Source organism: Colletotrichum costaricense (assembly GCF_030867565.1).
Source record: "Colletotrichum costaricense strain IMI 309622 chromosome Unknown Scaffold_5.1, whole genome shotgun sequence".
Classification (NCBI taxonomy): Eukaryota; Fungi; Ascomycota; class Sordariomycetes; order Glomerellales; family Glomerellaceae; genus Colletotrichum; species Colletotrichum costaricense.
In genome coordinates this window covers 419869-444025 of record NW_026848234.1, presented here as the reverse complement: position 1 = coordinate 444025, position 24157 = coordinate 419869, and the positions used below count along the sequence as shown (strand labels likewise).

The 24157-nt window shown below is 49.2% G+C and overlaps 8 protein-coding genes across 8 annotated transcripts; 5 read left to right on the top strand and 3 right to left on the bottom strand.

The window, feature by feature from the left end:
• Positions 1–769: 769 nt before the first annotated feature.
• Positions 770–4643, top strand: CCOS01_05262 (peptidase family M20/M25/M40; the record flags this gene model as incomplete). Its single annotated transcript, XM_060453442.1, has 9 exons — positions 770–1554; positions 1614–1937; positions 1991–2107; positions 2169–2224; positions 2646–2720; positions 2994–3089; positions 3249–3369; positions 3703–4093; positions 4149–4643. The coding sequence occupies 9 exons, from the start codon at positions 770–772 to the stop codon at positions 4641–4643; spliced, it is 2460 nt and encodes an 819-aa protein (XP_060315214.1).
• A 2103-nt stretch (positions 4644–6746) lies between these two features.
• Positions 6747–7977, top strand: CCOS01_05261 (amino acid transporter; the record flags this gene model as incomplete). The annotated part of the gene is made up of 4 exons (XM_060453441.1): positions 6747–6889; positions 6952–7107; positions 7162–7591; positions 7645–7977. The coding sequence occupies 4 exons, from the start codon at positions 6747–6749 to the stop codon at positions 7975–7977; spliced, it is 1062 nt and encodes a 353-aa protein (XP_060315213.1).
• A 587-nt stretch (positions 7978–8564) lies between these two features.
• CCOS01_05260 (uncharacterized protein) lies at positions 8565–9571 on the top strand (the record flags this gene model as incomplete). Its single annotated transcript, XM_060453440.1, has 3 exons — positions 8565–8782; positions 8950–9302; positions 9360–9571. 3 exons carry the CDS (start codon positions 8565–8567, stop codon positions 9569–9571), a joined length of 783 nt encoding a protein of 260 aa, XP_060315212.1.
• A 552-nt stretch (positions 9572–10123) lies between these two features.
• CCOS01_05259 (uncharacterized protein) lies at positions 10124–11197 on the bottom strand (the record flags this gene model as incomplete). The annotated part of the gene is made up of 1 exon (XM_060453439.1): positions 10124–11197. The coding sequence occupies one exon, from the start codon at positions 11195–11197 to the stop codon at positions 10124–10126; it is 1074 nt and encodes a 357-aa protein (XP_060315211.1).
• A 3102-nt stretch (positions 11198–14299) lies between these two features.
• On the top strand, positions 14300–15469 carry CCOS01_05258 (uncharacterized protein; the record flags this gene model as incomplete). The annotated part of the gene is made up of 1 exon (XM_060453438.1): positions 14300–15469. One exon carries the CDS (start codon positions 14300–14302, stop codon positions 15467–15469), a length of 1170 nt encoding a protein of 389 aa, XP_060315210.1.
• Positions 15470–15889: 420 nt separating this feature from the next.
• CCOS01_05257 (3-ketoacyl-CoA reductase) lies at positions 15890–16846 on the bottom strand (the record flags this gene model as incomplete). The annotated part of the gene is made up of 1 exon (XM_060453437.1): positions 15890–16846. One exon carries the CDS (start codon positions 16844–16846, stop codon positions 15890–15892), a length of 957 nt encoding a protein of 318 aa, XP_060315209.1.
• Positions 16847–17266: 420 nt separating this feature from the next.
• On the bottom strand, positions 17267–18251 carry CCOS01_05256 (uncharacterized protein; the record flags this gene model as incomplete). The annotated part of the gene is made up of 3 exons (XM_060453436.1): positions 17267–17532; positions 17604–18180; positions 18231–18251. The coding sequence occupies 3 exons, from the start codon at positions 18249–18251 to the stop codon at positions 17267–17269; spliced, it is 864 nt and encodes a 287-aa protein (XP_060315208.1).
• Positions 18252–18807: 556 nt separating this feature from the next.
• Positions 18808–24006, top strand: CCOS01_05255 (uncharacterized protein; the record flags this gene model as incomplete). Its single annotated transcript, XM_060453435.1, has 10 exons — positions 18808–18837; positions 18932–19177; positions 19238–19474; positions 19530–19580; positions 19638–19826; positions 19890–20013; positions 20093–20227; positions 20294–21442; positions 22609–23310; positions 23990–24006. The coding sequence occupies 10 exons, from the start codon at positions 18808–18810 to the stop codon at positions 24004–24006; spliced, it is 2880 nt and encodes a 959-aa protein (XP_060315207.1).
• Between the last annotated feature and the right edge of the window lie 151 nt (positions 24007–24157).

The following is a 24157-nucleotide window of genomic DNA, read 5'->3' as shown; positions in this document are numbered from 1 at the left end:
ACATCAAGGAAGAAAGGAAATTCCAACTGGTGGAAATACGATTCTTTGCATGGGACTTATTGTACCAGACTGCAAGATCTCGTCGCATTCTGCAGTACCTTGTCGTCTCCTTTCTCATGCTAATGTCTAATCTCGTGTAAGTCAGCTCTCTCGTTCCCAATTTCCTTTTTCGGTAATATCTCGAAGTGGACTTTTGTATCGGCCCCCACGCTGCATCACTCGTAATCCGATCTCGCTTGACGTGGGTCTCGGTGCGACTAGACTCGACTCGGAAAGCCCAACTTCCCCTCTTTCAACACCAAAATTTAGCGCCCAGAGTCAATTATTGCAGCTGGTGATAGTGCTAAAAGAAGCTTGATTGTAGTCGAAAAGCCAGCTCTTTGCTGACTAAGGACGTCGCTTCTATCGCCACGATGGTTCCTACTCCAGCACGCCCGGTGAACGATACCAATGAAGCACTAGCTAGCTTCTATGCAAAGTCCGTGAAAAATGAGAGACACCCTTGCACTTTTGCCTCGCTAATCTGGAAGACAGGGTTGATGAGCTTGAGAGTGTCTTCATCGATAGTACGTCCAAACAGTTACTCTTGGCTTTGGCTGAAAGGACCATATTTAGTTAACTATGACTTCGTGTAGGACTTGGAGACGCCATCAAGATTCCCTCAATCTCTGCTTATGCAGATAATAGGAAGGATGTGTTCGCGGTGGGTTAGACGAATAACCCATATGCCATCAAGGCATAGAGATAACAATATCTAATAGAGAAGCAGATGAGTGAATGGGTTGCAACCAAGCTGAAGGCTGTTGGTGTTGAGGTAACACTCAAAGATCTGGGCAAGCAGGAGGGTACAGACCTCGACCTTCCTCCTCTGGTATTGGGACGCTATGGCAGCGACCCCGAAAAGCCAACGGTGCTCGTATACAGCCATTACGACGTTCAGCCTGCATCTATCGAGGACGGATGGAAGCACGAGCCCTTCGTGATGACGGTTGAAGAAGACGGCAAGATCTGCGGCAGAGGAACCTCGGACGATAAGGGCCCTCTCATTGGCTGGATCAACATGATAGAAGCTTTCCAAAAGGTAGATGTAGACGTACCGGCTAACTTGGTCTTCTGCTTTGAAGGCATGGAAGAGACCGCATCGTTTGGCCTTCGGCAGGGCCTGGAGGATGAGGCAGACAAGTACTTCAAGGATGTCGACGTGGTCTGCATCACGGATGTTGTTTGGGTGAGCGACGAGCAGATTAGCGTCCCTCAAGGACTCAGAGGCATCATCTTCTACCTTGTCACCATCACAGGTGCTAAAGTGGATGCCCATAGTGGTGGGTTCGGTGGTCAGATTTCGGAGCCAATGACAGACATGGTCAACATTATGTCTTCTTTGGTGGATGCGAATGGCAAGATTCTGGTCCCTGGGATCTACGACAATGTCCAAGCTGTCACGAAAGAAGAGTACGAGAGCTACCAAAAGCTGAACATTTCGGAAGACTCTTTGTACGGTGGCACAGGGGGTAGAAGCCTCCACGACAATCAGGCTGACGCTCTGGTCGCTCGGTACGTTCACTCGCACTCTACCTCAGATCAGTAAGCTAACCTCATTCTCCGCCCCGTAGCTGGAAGAAGCCATCTCTCAGTTTGCACAGGATAGAGAATGCCCTGCCTGGAGCCGGAGCTGTCACATCTATACCTGCTAAGCTTGTCGGAAAGTTCAGTATCCGTACTGTGCCCTTCATGAAGTGGGAGGACATTGACCAGCTGGTGCGAAAACACGTCAAGGACCGTTTCGAGAGTCTAGGAAGTAAGAACGAACTCGAAATTGAGTGTCATCCGAATGATTGGTTCTACGAGGAGGCGAGCCACTGGAATTACCAAGCCGCGATTCAGGCAACACGAAACGTGTGGGGCGTTGACCCTGCTTTGACCTGTGAAGGTGGAAGGTTAGCCTTTATATCGAACCTCAGCGCGATAGACTAGCACTAACTTTACCCAGCATACCCATCGCCTTGGACTTCAAGAAGACCTTGAAAAAAAATGTGCTCCTTATGCCTGTTGGTCGGCCTACCGATGGACAACATTCCACTAACGAGAAGCTGGATAAGAGCAACTAGTAAGTCGACATGCAGCATCAAGGTCTGGAGTTCCACAGGGGCTAACTCGCTCTTCAACAGCATCAACGCCATCAAGCTCTACGGAGCTTATCTCAAAGAGGTCACAAACTTCTGGCGTCAAAGCAAACAAAATTTGTAATTGACTGCTAGAGATAACGATGAGCTGCATTCTGCGTCTAGGCTCCCTTGAACAACGGCCTCAAGCGGTAAACTTGAACGAGCCAATATCTGCCATCGTATCTTTGCAAGTAGGCGAGCAGCTAGCGCGGGGTGCACCGGATTGCCGTAATAGGCAATATTGAACGACGGGTGAGGGGCAGAGAAGAATGCGGGGCACGATTGAGTTAAGCACCCGAACTACGTCTACGAATACCTTACTTAGAATCATTCAAATTCAAGAAATCATTCACTTGCAGGAATGATAATAGGCCTGATTGCCAGTCTCTCTTTCTGACAAACAGCAGCCAAGCTTCTCTTCTCACGCGCGGACGACGTTCGCTCGCAGTTGCACCATGTGTCTAACCAACGTTGTCACAGATGTCAACACTAGCTCCAATTTTCAAGACTTTTCGACCCAGCATACGGCCCTTGACTTGACGATTGACTTTGACCGTAAGATCTTGATTGGTCAAACTTCAATTACTGGCCAAGCACGAGTTCATGGTCTCGCCGAAATTGTTCTAGACACAAGCCGTGTCGTTATCAAGGGAGTAAGCTATCAAGGAAGAAAGGCTGCGTGGACATTGAAGTCCGACGATGGAGAGAATGGCAGTCCATTATGCATTGAACTTGGACGACGCTATGGTGAAGGGGAAACGATTGAGCTCACAGTACGTTGAATTGTCAATCCTGCTGTATCATCAATGATGGAGTTGGCTAATATAGTCGCTGGCAAGGTCGACTTCGAAACTACCGAGAACACCACGGGCCTTCAGTGGTTCAGCCCCTCGCAGACAGATGATAAAGAATACCCCTTCATGTGTGAGTGTTGGGCTGCATTGCGACTTGTCGGTCTCAGCTGATGGTCGATAGTCTCCCAGTGCGAACCGGTTCATGCTCGCTCCATTTTCCCGTGCCAGGACACACCCTCCATCAAAAGCACTTTCGATATAACAATACATTCAATACTTCCTGTCATAGCGAGTGGTGTTACTGAGTCTGAGTTGATCTTCCCACCAATCACGGACACGACCGAACAGAAGACCTACAGATTCAAGATGGAGATTCCAATCTCAAACTACCTCTTCGCCGTAGCAAGCGGGTAAGCCTTTCGAAGAACGTCCTCACATATTCAATTACTTACACAGCTCTTGGAAGGAATTTGGCGGGAGAGAAGATTGGACCGAAAAGCTATGTTTACTGCGCCCCTGGTGACTTGGAAGCCTGCAAACAGGAATTTCAGCCGGACTTACAGGCAATAATCAAATCTGCAGAGGTAAGTAGCTGAGCCTGAGCAGGAAAAGCCTTGAGCTGACATAATTGCGACGTATCAGAATATCATCTTCGAGTATCCGTGGCCACTTTACAATCTGGTCGTGTTGCCAAGATCGTTCCATCTAGGCGGTATGGAAAACCCAATCTTCAACTTTTACAGCGCCACTGTCGTCTCGGGAGACCGAGAGAATATCTCTGTGGTCGCGCACGAGTTCGCGCACAGCTACAGTGGTAATCTTGTCACTAATGCGTCCTGGGAGCACTTCTGGCTGAATGAAGGCTGGACTGTCTGGACGGAGAGGAACATTGTGCGCGAACTCAGAGGGGACGACGAGGTCGAGCTCCAAGCCATCGTTGGCTGGCAGGACCTTATTCAATCTATTGAAATGTATGGCGGCGAAGACAGCGTCTTCACTAGCTTGGTACTTGAGTTTGAAGGCAAGAGGCCGGACGATATTATGTCCAAGATCTCGTACGAGAAAGGCTACACCTTCCTATGCTACCTTGAAGAGACCGTCGGACGAGAGAAGTGGCTCAAGTTTGTGCCATATGTAAGTTTACCATTTTGCTGTCTACAATTTGAAGACTAACACTTCATCACTTAAGTATTTCAGAACGTTTTATGGTGCCGCGGTTGACTCATCCCGATTCAAGGATTGTGTTCTCAAGTTCTTCTCACCCGACGCCGCTGCTACCTCCTCACTTGGCTGCGTTGACTGGAATTCTTGGTTTCACAAACCAGGCGCCCCCCCAAAGCCAGGGTTTTGCTCTGAGCTTTACAAGAAGGCCATCGAATTGGCAGATCAATGGGGCAGTCTCTCGGTCCAATCTGCGTTCAGGCCGTCTGGTAGCGATGTCGAGGGTTGGACAGCGGGACAAGTTTTAGTCTTTCTTGATCTACTCATTGAAAGTCCGCAGCCAATCCCACTCGAGTATTGTAAGCTTCTTGACGAGTTGTATGACGTGGGAAAGTCTAGCAATCTTGAAGTCGTCACTCGGTACCTTCGTGTCGCGCTCAGAGCCGGCGATCGCAGTGTTTTGAAGCAGACTGAGGATATCCTGGGACAGACAGGCAGAATGAAGTTTGTGAGGCCGCTGTAAGTCGCCTCGACCAGAGCACAAGTCAAGATCATGGCTGACAGTTCACAGGTTCAAAGAATTATTGTCGGTTGACGAAGAGTTGGCGTTAGAACTGTTCAAGAAGTATCAAGACTTTTACCATCCCACTTGTCTCAGACTGGTTAGAAATCTGTTTGACGAAGAAAGGCCTTGAGACAACTACATACTGTCTTTCATGTCAAGGGTTTAGGCATTGCCTCACCAAAATCGGGCATAAGGGTGGGGTGTACATTCACGGCACATGGATAGATCTATATAGACTTGTACTGACTTTTCAAATTCGAATCTCTGTGATATGACTAGACCAGTCGGATGTGCTAGCATATTAAGGTCGTAAAATCATAAACTGAGCCAACTTAATGAGAAGCCACTAGACGAGTGTCGGTCCTCCTCAGACCCAAACGTTACGAAGTCGATATAGACACGCGATCCATCCTTTTGAGTTTGAACCGTACAGTAAACAAGAAACATATACCAATCAAAGTGTCGAACGATGAAGCAAGCGATGCCTTTCACTTTCCTATTTTTGCCAATTTTGGAAGACTTTGCCAGCTAAGTTGGGGTGCAACAGCACGGTCCGCCCCTAGATTTGGATAAGGTTCATTAACTTTCGGTCGGCGGCGTTTGCCCCCACTGGATTGTTGTTCTAAGAACAGTTTCCATTTCGTCGGTAAACGTCGAGAACGTGGCATTGTTGAAACAGTTTCATTCGGTTGCAGCCGCTGTTGGGCTGGTTGCATTTTCACTGTTATATGACGACACTCTCCACTATGTTCCCGGTTTGAGTCACGACTGTGATGATGACCTGGCCCTACCACAGTCCTTAGCAATGAGAAAAATGTAATAAAAGCCCAATGAAGACCATATCACTTGCGGCTCGAATACCAAGATAACATACTGCATGTGAAATCTATGAACACATGTATAGTACTTTCCGATAACTACGCGTTGTGACTTTTCAGAACAATTGCCAATTGTTCTTAATGGCGCTACCACTGATACGTGTGGTTCTTGGCCCAAGGTCATTTTGAGGATGTCATGAGTTGCCATCGAACTTTCTCAATCGAAGGGCGAATCGTACATGGATCGGGGCTTTGTTTCGAAAAGAAATCTCCGATGTTGGATGCCTTGATGCTTGTTTCTTTTTTTCTATCGACAACGAGTCAAGTACTGACTCGGTCTCCGATACACAGCGTTGCCAACACGGGCCAGACTGCCGTTTCCCTTGTTCCGAAGTTGCTTTTTCCTTCCTTGATCATCACTGGAACTGGCTCCAAGTTGTTTTCGTCGCCAGCTACGCCACGTGGGGGGCTGGATAAGGCCGCCGTCGCCGTTGCCGGCTGGGATGGAGTCTCGGACCTGCCCCAAGCCGAAGGTGGGATTCCGGACCCGATGACCCTTTTTATCTTTCCGGCGGCTGTGCATGTTCGTCCCAACTCGCAAGTCGGCATGTGCTTGTCTTGTGCGTGAAACTTTCATTCGCCCAATAAGCCATCCATTGTATCCACGGATCCAGACCCTCGGTATGTGGGATGCCAGGTGGAATGCTGTCAGGGAAGCAGTAGGTTTTTTAGTATCCATCATGGCCCACAAGACATAGATTACGGATAGGCAGATCGGGCCTCGGTCGACTTCCATGCTAAGATTTTTACCTTTGGATGAACGCTGCATCATTGATACCCCTGTCCGGCATCCACTGAATGGGCAACTCGAGACGAATAGACGCCGGGGGGCAAATCTTTATCTCAAGCTTCGCCAAGTTTACGATGGGGTCAGCGGATCCCCAAGCCGCATGCGCGGCTTCTTTCGTAGGGCCATCGCAACTTTTTGCGTAGCCGGTGGATATTTGTTCTTCGGAGCTTGAAGAATCTTGAATTCAAAAATTTCCACTCCGGGTCCTTGGACTCCTATCTAAGGAGGAGTCTAGGGAGATCCCGAGGTCTTGGCAAGGTCGTGCTGTCAGTATAAGTGAAACTGTCTCCCTTTTCCACGAAGCATAAAGACAAAAGAGTCTGCTCTTCACCACATTGTTTGTCGCTTTCCCTGCAGATCTTTTCCAGAACTGCCTATCTCTCACTGATCGACATGAAGTCGTCCACTCTTTTCAGCCTGGCCTCGGTCGTTGCCTTCGCTAGTGCATCGCCTGTCTTTCCCGCCCATGGTCACAACGGCCACAATGGAACCTTTTCTAATTCCACTTGCACTTCTATGAACCAGAGAAAGGCATGGTCAGTCATCACCTGAATGTTTTCATCACTTCTGCCAGGAAGATACTAACATCAATAATCAGGCACACTCTGGAGAACCAGGAGAAATCCGACTACCTTCAGGCCGTCAAATGCTTATTCGAATCACCCGCCAAGACGGGCATCAAGGGTGCGAAGACAAGATGGGATGAACTTCAAAGTTGCCACGTCGAACAGTCGAACTTCATTCACGGAGTTGGGTAAGCTTTTTGGAAAGCCAATCTCGACTTGTTTTTTTCTAACTCCACATTCAGAGCCTTCCTTCCTTGGCACCGCCTCTTCCTTCGCCTCCACGAAATCCTTCTCCAAGAGGAGTGCGGATACACTGGTGCTCTGCCTTACTGGGACGAGCAGCGCGACCTTGAGGTGTTTGGAACTGTCGAGAAGGCCTCTGTTTGGGGCTCTGATGAGTTCAGCTTCGGAACCAACGGTGTCAACACCACTCAAGGCACCAACTGCGTCATTGATGGCCCTTTCGCCAACACCACCCTTCGCATGGACCAAGTCTACGGCATCGACTACTATGACGAATACTGCCTCTCTCGCGAGTTTAACCAGACTGCCTTTACTTTCGCCAACCAGTCCTACGTCGACGAGTGCTACGTGAAGGAGACTTACAACGAGGCCAACTTCTGCTACGTTGATTCCCCTCACTCTTGTGGCCACCTTGCTACTGGCGGCACCGTAAGTAACCTTCTCAATCCAATCTTCGGCTGTGTTTCTGACGCCTGTGATAGATGGAGAACCAAAACGCCAGCCCTGGTGACCCGATCTTCTTCTTGCACCATGCCAACTTGGATCGCCTCTGGTGGGACTGGCAACTCGCGAACCTCTCTTCGCGCCTCACTGATATGAGCGGTCAGCTCATCCCTCCCACCTTCATCATGGAGCAGAATCGCTGGCTCACGCCTTCTGCGGCCTACCTCGACTACGACGGTGATGCAGGCAACGACACCACTCTGAACCACGTTTTGTGGATGGCTGAGATCATCCCTAACAAGACTATCGCTGATGTGATGGATCTGAGATCCGAGCTCCTTTGCACGGAGTACATTGTTGCTGAGAAATAGAAAGAGTGCTTGCACTATGATGATGCGAGATGGTTCATCCCCGAATTTGCGGGTGCAGATATACCCCCCTAGACGTATAGATTTCTCAAGATAATAGACATAAACTTCAAATATCCCAGCTGCCAGCAGATGAAAGCTAAATAAATTCGGCATGATCAGCAATTTACTGTTTCCTTTGACGTCGTTCTTCTCGTTGTAAGCCCGGGTCACGGCAAGCAGCATTGGTGTTGATGCGTGTCTCGGACATACCAAACGTCAGAAAAAGGCTGTTCGCTCGGCTTTAGGCAGAATGCATTTCTGTAATCCCGATGATTGAATTCGCCTGCCGCCAGCAGTCCGACATCCAGCGATCGAAGCCACAAACACTGATCTTAGCGCCGGGAGTAAGCTGTCTCGCGATTCGGGAATATCTACATCAATGTTTCAATAGGCATCGGCGAGGTTGGACACCAAAGTATAAAGCTTGGCATTACAAGGCATCAGGACTTTTTAACGATCGCGATTCAGCTACACTTCACCTAGTGGACATCTTGCCACGTCTCAACGGTTTTCACCATTCAAATAAACAACTCGACTATCTGCCTAACATGTCATTCCCATATAAGCAAGTACTTCTAGTGGGTGCCACATCGGGTATTGGAGCAGCAATGGCGGATAAGCTTGTCGGAAACGGCGTCAAAGTCGTGGCTGTCGGTCGGCGCCGGGAACGACTAGATGCATTTGTCAAGAAGCACGGCTCAAGCAAGGCAGCCTCTGTCCGGTTTGATATTACAGATAGGGCAGGTCTCGATGATTTTGTGAAGAGGTCAGTCCCAAGTGCAGAAAATCACTGCCCACAAGCCCCCCTCCCCCGCCCCCTCCCCCTCCCCCACCACGGAATGGATTACTCGACCCGAAGCGTAGAAAGGCCTTGCGGACTTGATGCCTCCATACGGAAAGCATTAGCGACTTACTATACTAACAGTTTAACAGGGTTGTTGATGAGTTTCCCGATCTGGATTGTGTGTTCATCAACTCAGGAATCCAAAGTCAGATCAAATTGTCGGAACCTAGCAGTGTTGATCTTGATGCCTTTCGGGAGGAGATAAACGTCAATTTCTTGAGCGTTGTCGACATGTCGGTCAAATTCCTTCCGAGACTTCAAGAGAAAACAATCCCGACAAGTTTGATCATTACCGGCACTCACCTTGCTCTGATTCCGGCAGTGACTTTACCAGCATACTCTGCTTCCAAGGCAGCTCTTCATGCCTTTGTCTACTCTCTGAGACAACAACTACAAGGGTCTAGCACTAAGATCGTAGAGATCTGGCCTCCCTTAGTGCAAAGTCAGTCGTCAAATGTGCTATTTTTGATATCCAGGACAACACTGACAACACCACCAGCCGAATTGCACGATTACATGGGCGAGGAGAAAGGTCGATCGATGGGAATGCCTGTTGACGCGTTTACCAATGAGACATACAAGCAACTTGTTTCCGGCACTGAACATATTCTGGTTGGCTCAGTCGGCCTGGAAGAACCATTCCTGCAGTTGGTAAAGGCAAGACAGAAACAGTCGGATGATCTGTCAAAATTCATGCTCTCACACCCCTAAAGTAGATAGTGAGAGAAGATGCCAAAAGCTTGATAGTCTTGGTGATCCACTCGAATCCTCCCGCTGTTCGATCTTACCGTGGATCAGATGTAACTTAGGTCACAATGGAACAACATTGAGGTGGCCAAGCGTGTTCAGAATGTCATTGAACCATCTTTGCAGGATAAGTGGTCATCCCTGGCGATGATCATTTGATACTTAATTCTTGGGACAATACCTAGATCCTAAGTGAAGATCACGCTTTACATGTGCACGCAAATCTTGTAAAAACATGGTTTGGCTATAGGGTCCCATAACACTTGGCTGCAGTTTGAAACCTCAGGTTCTTGCTATTCTCTTTGACGTGACTTGTTCTGATTATTGACGACATATTTTTACATCTCGGCACGCCTATTTCAGCAACAATTGCCACGATCACTTTAGCCGAATGAGAAATCGACATAGTGTCATGTTCTAGCGATTTGAGTGTACTTGCTATTTTCAGACTTGATCAAATACATGTAACTCAATGATAGGTAATCATGGCCTAGAAGTAGCTGGGTTGCAACGCAATCAAAGTACTGACTTTTGGCGCTTCGCGTACCCGCTTTCCCAGAACCCAGGCCAGTAATCAGGAACTTCCTCAAGGATAAACCTCGAAAGAGCTGCGCTGGTCTCAGCCGGCTTCTCCATGTTTGCCCAATGTCCAGCTTGAATAGTCACTTCGGTGAGGTTGCTACACGCCTGGCGCATTGGCTCGGCTAGCCGAGTGGTCTTGGTCTCGCACACGTAGTCGAATGCTGCATGGATGAGCAAGGCAGGCTTCTCAAATTTGCCATCGTTTGGTGCCTTTGAGTTGAACTCGTGGTTGCGCTCGTGGTTCATGTAGTAAGCTGATCCCGGCCAGTACCCCGTCTTCTTCATCGCCTTAGTGAACTCATCAAAGACCTCACCCTCGAGGAGGGGGGCTGGAATTTGATCTGGGGATGGAGGTTGTGAGATCCCGCCAAACCATCCTCCGTCCTTTCTGACAGTGGAAAGGAATGTGGGCTTAGGGGGATAAACTGGCTTGCCCGGTTGCCACAAAGCCTTGTTGATCCCCTCGATATCTTTCTCATACCAGGCGATAGCCTTTTCAAAGTCTTCTTCGTAATGACGCATGTAGTCCCATTGCCCGTAGGGGTATTGGTCTTCGGGATAAACCTGGCGGTCGACAAGGGCCAGTATTGTGTTCAGCCCCAAGTCAAGTGTGCGATACGGAACACAGACATTCACCAGGGCCTTGACAACTTCCGGGCGCTGTGCTGCAACAGTTGAAACGCACGGGGAACCCCAGTCATGACCGATCCAGACGGCCTCCTTCCGACCAGTGTGTGCAAGGAGTGCTAGTAGTCCTTCGAGAATACTCTGCTGGGAGTAATCCTCGATAACTTTGCGAGCTGTCGATTTGCCGTATCCGGGCATGTCCGGCGCGATGGCCCGGAAACCTAGAGCGCTGAACGCCTCAAGCTGAGGTTTCCATGCAAGTGAAATCGCCGGCCAGCCATGGACGAATATAAGGAGAGGTCCATTGACTGGACCCGCAGCGAGGTAGTGGATATTCTTGTTGTCGGCGTAGCCAACGTCGTATTCCTCAAAGGTAGACATTGTGAGGTTTGAGATGAATTGTGTTGGGACGTGTTTCAGCAGACAGGTTCGGGAGCCTGGTTCTTATACTTCATCTCATACCTAAGGTAGTCAATTTGGAGTCAAGGCTGGAGTATGACCAAACCTAAAACTCCGCAACTATATGCATGCCTATCCGTGGACCTGATGGAACGGGGGATGTGTAGATCACGTCCACAAAAAGTAAGATGAGGTGAGCTGAGTAAAACGTCGCTGCATATGCAACCACCTGTCGACAGCGAAAGTGGATATATTTTGTTCCCGCTTCGACCGAATGGTCGACCGGCCGATCTGGGCGTTGCTGAGTGGTCGGAGTCCTTGTAGGCCGCGGGCCAAGTTTCGGCTGGATTATTAATACCTGCATTGGCGCATGTGCATGTTAGCTTGTGTCGCCCACCTTGAATCCCCGCAATGCCCGGTCACTCTGTCGTGGAGGCGCTGTTCTTTTCAGTCCAGTCGGCATCGGGGGTCAAAAGCGTACCTAGGCAGAACATACATTCAATGTGGGCAATATGATGTGTATTCAACCGCCCCTTGGGTGCCCAATGAGGCGCACTTAAATGCAGGGCTAAATGGTGCGGAACGTATCAATTAGCCGAAGAGTTGAGGGAAGAAACCAGTAACGACCATCGTTGCACCCCCTTGCTTGTCTCGAAGTGGGGTGCTATTGCCATTGCAGTGCTGTGATGTTGTTAAGCCAGCTTCCTTACCAAGCTGAGCCAGGTCCTTGTTCACAGGAATACAGCAAGATGTAGATTGAATCGAGATATTGCGTCGAATCCCATCTAACTATCAGATATTTCCAGTCAATTCCTTTTACGGGCAGGCAAATGAGGTTTAGCGATGACTCCTCGTGGTCTATTTCGTCGCGGGTCCAATTGGAAGCAGCGTGACTACAGTCTTGTTCAGGCGATGTCAGCAAAGCTTCATCAACAGACCACCTCCTTCGCAGGAGGGGGTGATTCCGCGGAAACGATTCTCTGACTCGCTACATTATCTGACCAGATTGGCAGCAGCTTACACTCGGCCGAACTGCCATTTTGCCAGCACGCAGTGAGCATCTCTACTCTACCTTACCTAATAAAAGTACCTTCTGTTCATCACGCTATCTTGACACCGCCTCGAAGGCGCCACCTAACATTGACCTCACATACCGTCAACGTAATGTTAAAGCCAGTTGTCCTAAGCATTGAGAAACTATCCATACGTCGCCGAGAATCTGAAGTACATGTTCACCACGTGCCAAGAACTGACTGATGATATAATGTGGTGGGTTTACCCCGAATGCAACATTGCCGAACCGAGAGTAAACCATCGGCTCCAAGGTAGCTTGCCAGGCTTATGAGGTTACTCTCGCAAACCTAACATCGGATTTATCGGTTCTTTCCTAGCCCGGTTTCTTCTGGAAGCGCACACTCTTAAACATTGCAGAGAATCCTCAAGTGCACTCAAGACATTTGGGTCGGTGTTATAACGGGCCCGCGTGCGGCAGCAGCCATACCCCGCCTCCAGAGCAGACTAGGATACTGATTAATTGACAAATCATTCAGACTCAATACATGTATCTCGAAAGCTTGGGTTCCGCTACTGGGTTGAAGAATATGGAGCTGTTAACAAGATGCTTGCGCATCTCCCCGCTAATTATAGTTGAATAGTAAACATCCAACAAGAGAGAGATTGATCCACTAAGCTGACAATGACTCACTTAGACAGAAAGATAGATCCATTGATGCCCACTAGAATATGGTCAGTCAGGCAGAAATCCTCAATCGCCATGATCCCCGCGACTTGACATGTTTGGAATCATGGGCCAAATCACGTATTTCAAAACTAGCACCAGCATCCACCGGCCAAGTTTGACGGAAGCCATTGCCCTGGAGTCACAAAAGACCTATAAGCGGAATCTCGTTTCGTAGAACCCCCATAATCCTTGAAATTTCGGACTACAATATCGGCTAGAATCAATCTGAAAACCCCTGTCTCCGAGGACAAACAAGCGTCGATCTTTGGACGTCTAGACGAATTTCCATTCCTATACACCTCGTTCGCTCTTACATTGTACCGAAAAGTTCTAATAAGCAGTTCTCAAGCGAAATTTGGAGGGCCAACGTGACTGCTGAGGGGGAATACAGGTCTACTGATGGAGACGCCTGGTTGGACCCGTATGACGGAAAGTGGATGGCGCCCACCGGATACTCCCCCCACCGGGACGCTCTCCAGGCTAGCACTACTGCACCCAGTTTAGTGTTGTCTGGGCTGGATATCTGGTGAACGAGGGAAAGAAATAGCACCTCTACAACGTGTCTTCCGTAATGAGAGATTCAAACGTGTTCCGTGTTGTGGCATGGTCATATTGAAGAAAAGCTCCCAAGCAGACGGACTTAGGATTGTCAAGATATCCGGACGAGACAGGTTGTCGATTGGTTTCCATGAGCATATCTGACATGTACTCATCTTGTAAATGTGCGGCCTAGCATGAAGCAGAAGTTGAAGTGTCTCGATATTTGCGAGTCGTCCAGAGAAGGATAATCATGCTGTCATCCTTTCGCGGAAGAGAGGGGGATGACCCAGGGTTGTGTAGATCTTTGCCGGTGGTGTAACCCCAATCTCCCATTCTACGTACAAGCCATGAAAAATGCGGAGGGTAGCAACCCCTAATGCGCCCTCTCTCCACGTGCGGGGCCCCGCACACTTACACGCGTGGCATTTAGGTAGGAGTAAGCATAATGAGATCCGTAAGCTATGATTGAGGACCTCATTGGGAGGGGGAGGCACTTTCTCATTGTCCAGTAATACGAGTATACAAGACCGGACTCAATTCAGATCTCGGGTCAAAGAGTGACGGAGCTAAGAAGGTTATGGATGTTTATGACAGTCGTGTTGTATTTTCTTGCGGGGGGCTTGATCCAATAACCATGTAATTGGATGTCTTAGACTTCACCATATTCTACTATTTAATCCCGTTCTGAGCTCCGAGGACTAGAATTCGAAAACCAACCTCTTGGACAACTTTTCTGTGCCTCCTTACTAAGCTGAGCTGCCTCTCTGAATCAATTTTGTCACTTACCAGACATCATCACCGAGATGAAGACGTCCAATATCCTAAGTTTCCTGGGCCTCTTTCTCGTCAGCGCATTCGCTGTTCCAAATCAGAATTATGTTGATTGGAAGACCTTCAAGGCCAATGGAGTCAACCTCGGTGGCTGGCTAGTTCAAGAAGCCGTCCTAGACGCCGGGTTCTGGAGTCAGTACGGCGGCAATACCACCGACGAGTGGGAATTTTGCGTCCGTCTTGGCTCGCAATGTGGCCCGGTCCTGGAACGACGCTATGCAACCTATTTCCAGCCCGCCGACATTGACAAGCTCGCCAAAGCTGGTGTCACCATCCTCCGCATCCCGACACACTACGCTGCTTGGATCAAGGTTCCTGGCTCCCAATTATACACCGGCAACCAAGTTCAATTCTTGAAGAACATTGCGACATATGCCATCACAAAGTACAATATGCACGTCATCGTCGATGTTCACTCCTTACCAGGTGGGCTCAACGGCCTGGGTATTGGAGAGAAGGACGGCAACTATGGGTGGTTCAACAACGAAACCGCCCTGGAATATTCATACCGCACCATAGATGCCGTCGTTCAGTATGTTCAAACCTCCGGGTTTCCTCAGTCATACACCATTGCACCCCTGAACGAGCCAGTGGACAACCGCGACTTCTCCAAGTTCGGTACGCCGGATGCACTTAGCATCAATGGTGCTGCTTGGGTTGCAAAGTTTATCAACGGCGTCCTCTCCCGAGTCGCAGCTCTCAACCCCAAGATTCCAGTCATGGTACAAGGCAGCTTTCGTCCCGAGACGTTCTGGTCGCCGTATTTCCCTTCTGACGCAAACATCGTTTTCGATTCCCATCATTACTACTTCGCCGGCAGACCAACCACATCCGACAACATACCGACTTTCATCTGCGAAGATGCCAAGGGGTCTATCAGCGATGGGAAATTTCCCGTCTTCATCGGCGAGTGGTCGATTCAGGCTCTCAGCAACAACACTTTTGCCAGCCGGGCCAAGAATCTGAATGATGGGCTTTATGCTTGGTCCAAGTATACCCAAGGAAGCTCATATTGGACCGCCAAATTTTCTGGAACCGACCCAGTCAATGGTCAAGGAACTCAGAGCGATTATTGGAATTATGAAACTTTCATTGATTTGGGCATCATCGACCCAGCGTCTTCTGTGGGATTTTGCCCCTAGCCTTGAGGAATTCCAAGCCAACGATTATTTGACAACACGCGAAGCAGCATAATGAATCTTTTCGAATTTGATTGACTCATCCATAGCGTGCTGGCTATTGTGCTCGGCATTCGCATCCCTCAAAAAGGTCATGCCTGCCTCGTCGACTTCTCAAGTTCCCGAGAAACTCTTAAATATTAGCTAGAAACGAATTCAATACATGATCACTAGGCCATTTTCACTGATCTAATATGCTCGTTGAGGTGACTCTGATCAAGACAACCTACATGTTGAAAACTTAGACTTATGTATTTTCCGGTGAATTGAAGCTGTTGACTATACCCACGCCGCTTATTCTTTGTTCTAAGTATGATCCTTCGTGTTTAGCTGCTTGACCACAGTCGTCGTACGAGTCAACAGCGACACATACTGAAGAAGGCTTCATTTACCCTTCTTATGAGCCTCAATCTTCTTCTTGAACAGCTCAGACATGAACTTCATCCGCATCCACTCAGGCATACAATCAAAGAGTACCAACTGGACTGCATGTTTGAACCAAGGCGTCATTTCCAGCATGCCCCTTTGAGTTGCTCTGCCCGCTCTCTTCAAGGCGGCCTTGGCGAATTCTCTGCCGTCTGGTGAACCCGGTGCCATGGCTACAGCGTTCGACTGCGTCTTCACGTCGCCAACCACAAGGCAAAGCACATCGACCTTCTTCTTTTCGGCTTTCATCTCCCTCGCGATGGCGTTGCTGAAGGAAGAAACAAAACCCTTAGTTCCAGAGTACACTGCCACGCCAGGCATTCCCATTCTGCCGCCGGAGCTGACGTTGAGCATCAAAGAAGGACCATTCTTGGCGAGGATTGGGAGCATAAGTCGGGTCAACTGTGCCATGAATCGCGCGTTGAGGTTGATGGTGCCGTCCACCTCTTCGCCAGTGAAGTCTTGCAGATGCCAGATCGCCGGCGGTCGAGCGGACACACCTCCAACGTTGTTGACCAGAACAGTGATTTTCAAGTCATCCATGTTGTCGACAGCAGCCTGCACCTTTTCGGGTGTGCTGGTGATGGCATCGACCTTGAGGATGCGGACGGCGATCTCGTCCTTGTGTCGACGGAGACACTCCGATTCGATAAGAGCGCGGGCGTCCTCCAGTTCGTCTTCGTTGTTGCCCAGTAAGACGATATTAAAGCCTTGAAGCGCGAGTTCTTGCGCACATCCCAGTCCGATGCCTGCGGAGGCGCCGGTCACGAGTGCCCAGGACTCATATGAGCCCTTCCTCTGATATTTTTTCAATGACACAGAAGGAAGAATCCATATCGCAATGGCGTCGTAGAATTTGTAGGCAGAATAGAGAATCCAGATGAGGCCGATGGCCTGCAGAGTCTGCTCAAGCATGATGGTGGTTGCTGAGCTCGATGAGTTGTCGGAGGAGCTGCGATGGAGTTGAAAGAAGAAAGCCGCAGGTTTCAATTAGGATGAGACGAAAGTCTTTCAGCGGGAACTTCCAGGAGGGCTATCGCCTAATCACTCGCTAACGCGTCTCCGCTATGCTAGCGGCGTGGGGACAAGACCGTGCCCGGCCCGAGCACTGACTGTCATCGTGCACCTCATCTGATGTTAACACCGCGTGTTCGGAGTCAAGTCAAGAGAAACGACGCTCGACTTGTATTCGGAGAACTCGCCTTTCATCGGAATATGCCGGCCTTGGCTTCCTGACTAAATGATTCAAAACACCGGCCCAGCTGATCTATTGTGTAGGGAATACTTGGTGGTTTACTACCTAGTTCAAACCAGCATAGGCAGCTAGGCTGGTATTTACACAGACACATCTCCTTCTCCTTGTGGCATCGATTGTGCTGCCTTGCCGATGATCTCCTTGAGCTCGTCCTTCAGCGTCTGTCTGAAACTTTTGTCTTTGAAGCAATACATGATTGACAGCAGCGTGTGGTACTTCATCGCGTACACAGCGTTTCTACCGTCAAAATCAGCCGTGGGCTCGGCTGCAGGTATTCGCTTAAGGTATTCGCGAATACACGGTTGACCAAGCTTGTATCTTGGGTTTCGGCAGATGCCCAAATCGGCTAGAAAGTCCCTCGGGGTTAACCCATGAAACCACAGGATCTCTACAGCCTTGAGAAATCTTATTACTGACCCTCATTGTGTCCCCAAAATGCACAGGCGTCAAACATGCATAATCCATTTGAGGATTTCTTCGGCTTGATATTCCCAGGCCATAGATCAGAGTGAATGAGGCAGGGTATGACAGATCGTCCTTCTCTTTCAAGTGGAGCAAGGTATCTCGAGATCACTTCGTGGAGAAATATCATCTTGAGCGCTGTCAACTCATCGTCCATGCCATGAACGCGGTCGTCCTGGTCGAACAGACCCTTCATCTGCTGTCTCCAGAATGATTCCCAAGAAGAGTTCCACGAGTTGTTGACTGGAACATTGGCAAGATGAGTAGTGACATGAAAGCCGAATTTTCTGGTTGAGCTTTTCCCCATGCTGTTAGCATGGAGCTCCCACACAGAAGCCGCCCAATCCCCAGGGCTGGGGAGGTCTTCTCTCATTTCCACGAACTGGCTGAGATAGAAGTGCGTGTTTGGATCGATGGTGTATGTTCCCCAACCGATGGGCTTTGGGACCTGGCCTGGAGAAAAGGTGTATAGGGCCTGTTCAGCTTCGAATGTGCCTCTCATCATGTCCATTCCAATTGCACCACGCGCACCCTACGCGAGAGTGAGAACTAATTTGGTCCAAATGGGAGTCCATTAATCACCTTCTTGAAGTACTCTTTCATCGTTCCATCTTCCAGCTGAACCACAATTTGAACTGTGGCCACCCAAAGACTATGGCCTGATGGTGCCACTTTGAGTACACTACAGCCTGTTGGAAGCTCTGTTATGATGTCAAGGCGTGAGCACACTGAGTTCAAACCCGGACCTAGCAAGGTTGAAAAGAAGGTACACACTAGCAAAAACAGCGTCATCAAGCTCACAGCCTTCGCCTGCATGCTCTGCCTGGTCTAGGTATCCGCTCTCCATGCTTGGTGGAGGTGTTAAGGAGCTGGTTAATTAGGTTCGGCTCGGAGTCTAACGCGGGGTAGTGGCTGACAAAAGGAGTAGCCAGGGAGAGGTCCAATCCTCGCCATCCTGTAGCCGCCCGGGTCCTTACGCATGTGGTTCCCGCGAGCCCAATCACGTGGGGGCAAGAGAGACCCTGTCCAGTCGCCGGTATCCTCGCAGTTGCTGTATCTTGAACCTCAACATGAGAAGCGACTCTCTGTTTCTCTCGTCCATTGCCAAGTTTCCGGCATCCTGGTTCTACATGCAGTCTTGATGGTCGTTACTGGCGCCATGTCGATTGACAAAAGCCCTTCGTCATCTGTATGTGCGCCCTCATCCGTGCTAGTATCTTAGATCCCGTTCTACATCCCCCGCTTAACTCGGTAGCTCGAAGCTAATGTTTCCGTCGTACCAGCTGGCTGGTATCACTGCTGAGCCGCCGTTACTCTCTCCTAATCTCGGAAGTGATGAAACTCGAGTTCGTGCGCCGTCCTTCGGCCCGCTACAACATCGGTTACGGAAGCTTAGCACGCGTCTCTCTCGGTCATCGAGATCCGACAGCTCATGCAGTATTCAATCACTTTCTGCTGCTGATATCAAGGGAGCCCTCGGTCTGAACTTGCTTCATGCGCCCTCGGAACCAGCAATCGACTTTGTGTTCGTAGGTTTTTGAGGAAGATGGAACGACTCCATGTGGCAGGACTGATACTTGCTTGTTCAGATTCACGGTCTGGGTGGGGGATCGAGGAAAACATGGAGTCACTCAGCCGATATTGGCATGTTTTGGCCTAGAGACTGGCTGCCAAATGAGGCCGGTTTCAAACACGTCCGCATTCATAGCTTTGGGTACAACTCAGACTGGACAACACGGAAGGACAGCCGGTTAACAGTCCATGACTTCGGACAAGCGTTGCTTGCCGATCTTCACAATTCCCCTTGCCTTCGCAAGAATGGCGATGTCAGTCAGCCTCCTGCATACATGTATCTACCGCCCATGGCTAATACCAACCTAGACACCGGTTGTGTTCATATCTCATAGCATGGGTGGCTTGGTGGCCAAAAAGGTGTGTCCGAGAGGACTTCATATCCCGAACTGGTAACAACGTACTGATATTCTTCAGGCGTACCTCATAGCCACGCGTGATCCGAACTACGTAACTATCGGGAAGAGGATCCATACTATGTTATTCTTAGGCACGCCTCATCGCGGAGCTGATTCTGCAAGTGTCGCGAGATTGGTCCGTCAGTCGGCTGGGTACGGCTCAAAGGCGTTTCTAGATGATTTGATTCCCGGCAGTGGAACACTAGATGTAAGTCAAAGCATCGGCTCATCAATGTGCCTAAAAGCAAATATCTCACATACTTCAACACAGCAAATCAACGACGAGTTTAGACATATTTGCCACAATATTAACCTCTGGTCTTTCTTTGAGAGTTTGCCAACGAGTTTCGGCCCCACATCATCCTTAATTGTCGAAAAGGAATCTGCCGTCCTTGGTAGGCAATGCTTTCACTTCCAGCTACGCATGTTCGTCATCCTCGTTCATTTTCTGACAATAGCTTTTGGCTTCCTCAGGGTTACCGAGAGAACATGTTCAGTATCTTGAGGCCGATCACCGACAAATGTGCAAATTCGATTCGCCAAGCAATCCGAACTATTTGACTCTACAACGAGCCTTTCAAACCATAGTCGAAGAGATCGGGACTGTCAGTGAGCCGATCCTTGGAACCATAAAATTACTTTGTCTGTCAAGCTAATCAATATTCACTCCTTCAGCTTTAGTCCAAAGCCAACAGGAACATAAATCCAAAATGCGAAAAATTGCTGCATTCCTGTGTATTGATCAACGGCCAGACGCAGTTCTTCTTGCTATAAACGAGAAGCAGCACCTCGGATCCTGTACGTGGTTGACAGATAGTGATAGATTCCAGAAATGGATCGATGGGCCAATCGGTCATTGGGCCGACAAAGAGTCATTGTTAGAGCCTTCTAGAGATCTAGAGTTCAAGCTTTTATGGCTCAATGGCCGCCCCGGGACCGGGAAGACTATCGCTGCCGGCCATGTAATCCGACATCTCCAATCTCGCAACCTCGACTGCAGCTTCTTCTTCTTCAGGCACGAGGAAACTTCTTCCTCCACTCTAGCCTTTCTGATGAGATCCCTAGCATTCCAGATAGCTGATTCAAACTTTGAGGTGCGCCAGGCTCTGGCTTCTATGGCCGAGGACAACAGAACCCTCAAGTTTGAGGATCACTATTTGCTCTGGGCAACTCTTTTCAACGAATGCATTTTCAAAGCAAAATTTGACCGGCCTCAATTCTGGGTTATAGATGCGATTGACGAATGCTCCTCCGAAGACCTACCTGGCTTGATTTCCATGCTGTCCCACATGGAACAAACGTTACCCATCCGAGTCTTGGTTACCAGCAGACCTGGTGGGCAAGTTAGGCGGTATTTAACACTGGAACGCACGGATTTTGTGGAGATCATCACGGGCGAAGAGGGTTCGCTTAGAGACATCGAAGTGTTTGTTGAAGCCATGTTTCTCCAGACATATGATGCTGATCAATACGATGGCATACAGAATCTTGTCGCCGATGTTCTGACAAAAGCAGATGGCAATTTCTTATGGACATCCCTCACAGTAGCCCGTCTGGAGAATGCATACAGTGTAGAAGACAAGCAAGATGGTTTGCGACAAATTCCGCCGCAGATGGACGAGCTTTATTCCCGCACACTCGATTTGATATCCCAATCACCTAGCGCTGAGCTGGCCGAATGTGTGTTGAAGTGGGCGATTTGTTCGCCAAAATCGCTTCACATCAACGAGCTAGCCGAGGCTGTGAAACTCGATGTCGGGAAGACTTTAGCAGCCAATGGAAGGGAGCTGGAGAGCATGACGGGATACCTCATTGTCGTGGATGGTCAGTCATATATTCGCGTCGCCCATCTAACGACATCAGCCTTTTTAAGCCGAGAGAGAGACAAGGGCTTCTGGATCGACACTGGAGAGCGCATTCAGAAATTGCTGGAACATGTCTCGGCCTGCTATGCAGTTCGAATTTTGCGCCACCAAGAACGCATCGAGGAGTCGCAGCGGCCAGGATGCCTTCTCTTTCCCCACTATCAGAATATGCTGCACTGAGCTTCCCTTACCATCTCGCTCAAGCCTCCTCAGCCACGGGGTCTTCGCTTCTCCTCCTAACAAAGTTCTTCACTACAAATGTCCTGACCTGGATTCAACGAACAGCTACAGCTGGGAATCTGTGGACCTTGCAGCTCACTGCACAGAGGCTCAAGACATACCTGGGCCGCCTAGCCAGATGTCAATCTCCTACCAGCACGGAGTTCCACACTATCGCAACATGGGCAAATGATATCTACCGCATCCTCGCCGTATTCCATTCTATTCTTCTCACCTCTCCATCTTCAATCCATTTTCTCATCCCGCACTTCTGCCCACCCAAGTCGATGATTGGGCAGATCTTCGCAAAGTCAACCAAGCGACTTCGAATTGCTGGTCCGAGAGAAGAAGATTGGAACGACAGATTGACGGGATACATATTCTCAGAAGAGGCGTATGCAATCGCCTGCTGTACTCGCCTACTGGCTGTTGGTCTTGCCAGCGGAGAGATCAGATTATTCCACCTTGCTGGGTCGGGGGCATTCGATGCAGCTGCTACATTGAATCACGGGAAGAGGGTTCGTCTGCTTGCCTTCAACCGAGCTTCTTCAGTACTAGTCTCATGTAGTTCTCGAAACCTACAAATATGGGACACCCACCGGTCTCCAGAACCTATCAGGCTATCTCCCGTTTGGTCACGAACTATCGACTTCACTCCAGGATCAATTTCATTCGACCATGACGAAGAAATGATAATTCTTTCCAATCCTCATGGTACCTCTTTGGTGATTTACGATATCAAAGATGGAAAAGAAGCAGAGCGGAAACTTTTGCATGCCCCCTCGGTCTGGGACTCAGACTCGTCGGATGAAAACGATAACAAATTTGGTTTATGGACACCAGCAATGCAGATACGACTCGACTCGGACCACAAGCTTGCAGCGTTATCTTACAGACATTCTTCAGTCTCAATCTGGGACTTGAATACTTCTGTCTGCGTCGGCAACTTTGAGAAAGACAATTTCAACTATGTTTACGCTACCTCACAAGTTCTGGACATGGTGTTCAATCCAATTGCTGAGGTCGAGCTGCTAGCAATATCATACATGGACGGCGACGTGGTAACTTGTAATCCATGGACACAAGACCAAGCAAACAAGTATCACCTGCAAACATTGCTATCTGCTCTATCCACTAGCTCCGATGGCAGGGTTCTCGTAGGTGCTGCAGAGGACGGAGGCATCTACCTTTTCCTCTTTGAGACCTTGCAGCCAATTTACCACATTCAACTACCAGGAGATCAACTAAGGATCAGAGATATCGCATTTTCAGCAGATAATCTCCGTTTTTACGACATCCGGGGGCAATGCTGCAACGTCTGGGAGCCGATTATCCTCCTTTCCAAAGAGGAGTACGATGACGACTCCCTGGAAATTTCATGTTCCAGAGAAGAAGCTGCCCTTCCGGAAATAAAAGCATCACGTTCTCATGTGTATCAGTGGGGAGAAAGCATCACGGCCATCGAGCCAGCCAACGACATGTTACTCGTCGGGCGCCAGGATGGCACAATTGATGTCAGTGATCTGACCACCGGCGAGATGGTCGAGAAGCTCCGGATTCACGATGCATTTGCAGAGATAAAATCATTAGACTGGAACGAAGACACGTGTACGCTTCTCAGTATCGACACTACTTGGCGTCACATTGTCACCAGAGTTACTTCCCTGGGGAGTGGACCTGGAGCACAACTTACTTGTTTGCTCAACCGCAGAGGTGATAGTGATACATCTCAGATAATCCTGAGTCCAAAAACCGAATCACTGCTGGTCTGTACACATTCAAGTGCGACGTTAATTGCTCTCGACGGCACTGTCATGGGAGAGGAGAAGGATCTCAAGGGAGCCTGGTGGTTGAAACATCCATCGAATTCTTCCCATCTACTCGCCTTTCGAGACAACCATTTTCATATCTATGAATGGTGTAATCTGAAGAGAGTGTGCAAGGGAATCAACCTATCTCCGAGCCCCCAAATCCAAGTTACAAAGGGTTGTCCTTCATGGATCAGCAGCAAAGGCTCTGGCTACTTAGCCCAGGGCCTTTTCAACGCGACGGAGCTAACTAGCGGCATTATCGCCGTCGAAGCTTCCAAGATTACACCCTCAACAGAGGTGATTCCGACTCGGAGTTTGCATATTACATCTACGTCTCTACAATCAGTGATTGGATGTATTAAATCGAGTCTGCTTTTCCTCGATACAGCCGGATGGATTTGCTCAATTAGCCTCAACTACATGGCAGATGCGCAACATTTCACGCGACACTTTTTTATACCACTAACATGGCGTAGTGAGGCTGATGCCGTGATCAAGATTGTTTCAAAGACAGCGATTGCGTTCGGAAGAGGGGAGCATTTGATGATATTTCACGGGTTTTTGGAGTTCGAGGAAAGGATACCGATATAAATTTTCGGGAGGCAGTAAATTGTGCTCTTTCTATTGAATGAATCGTCATAATT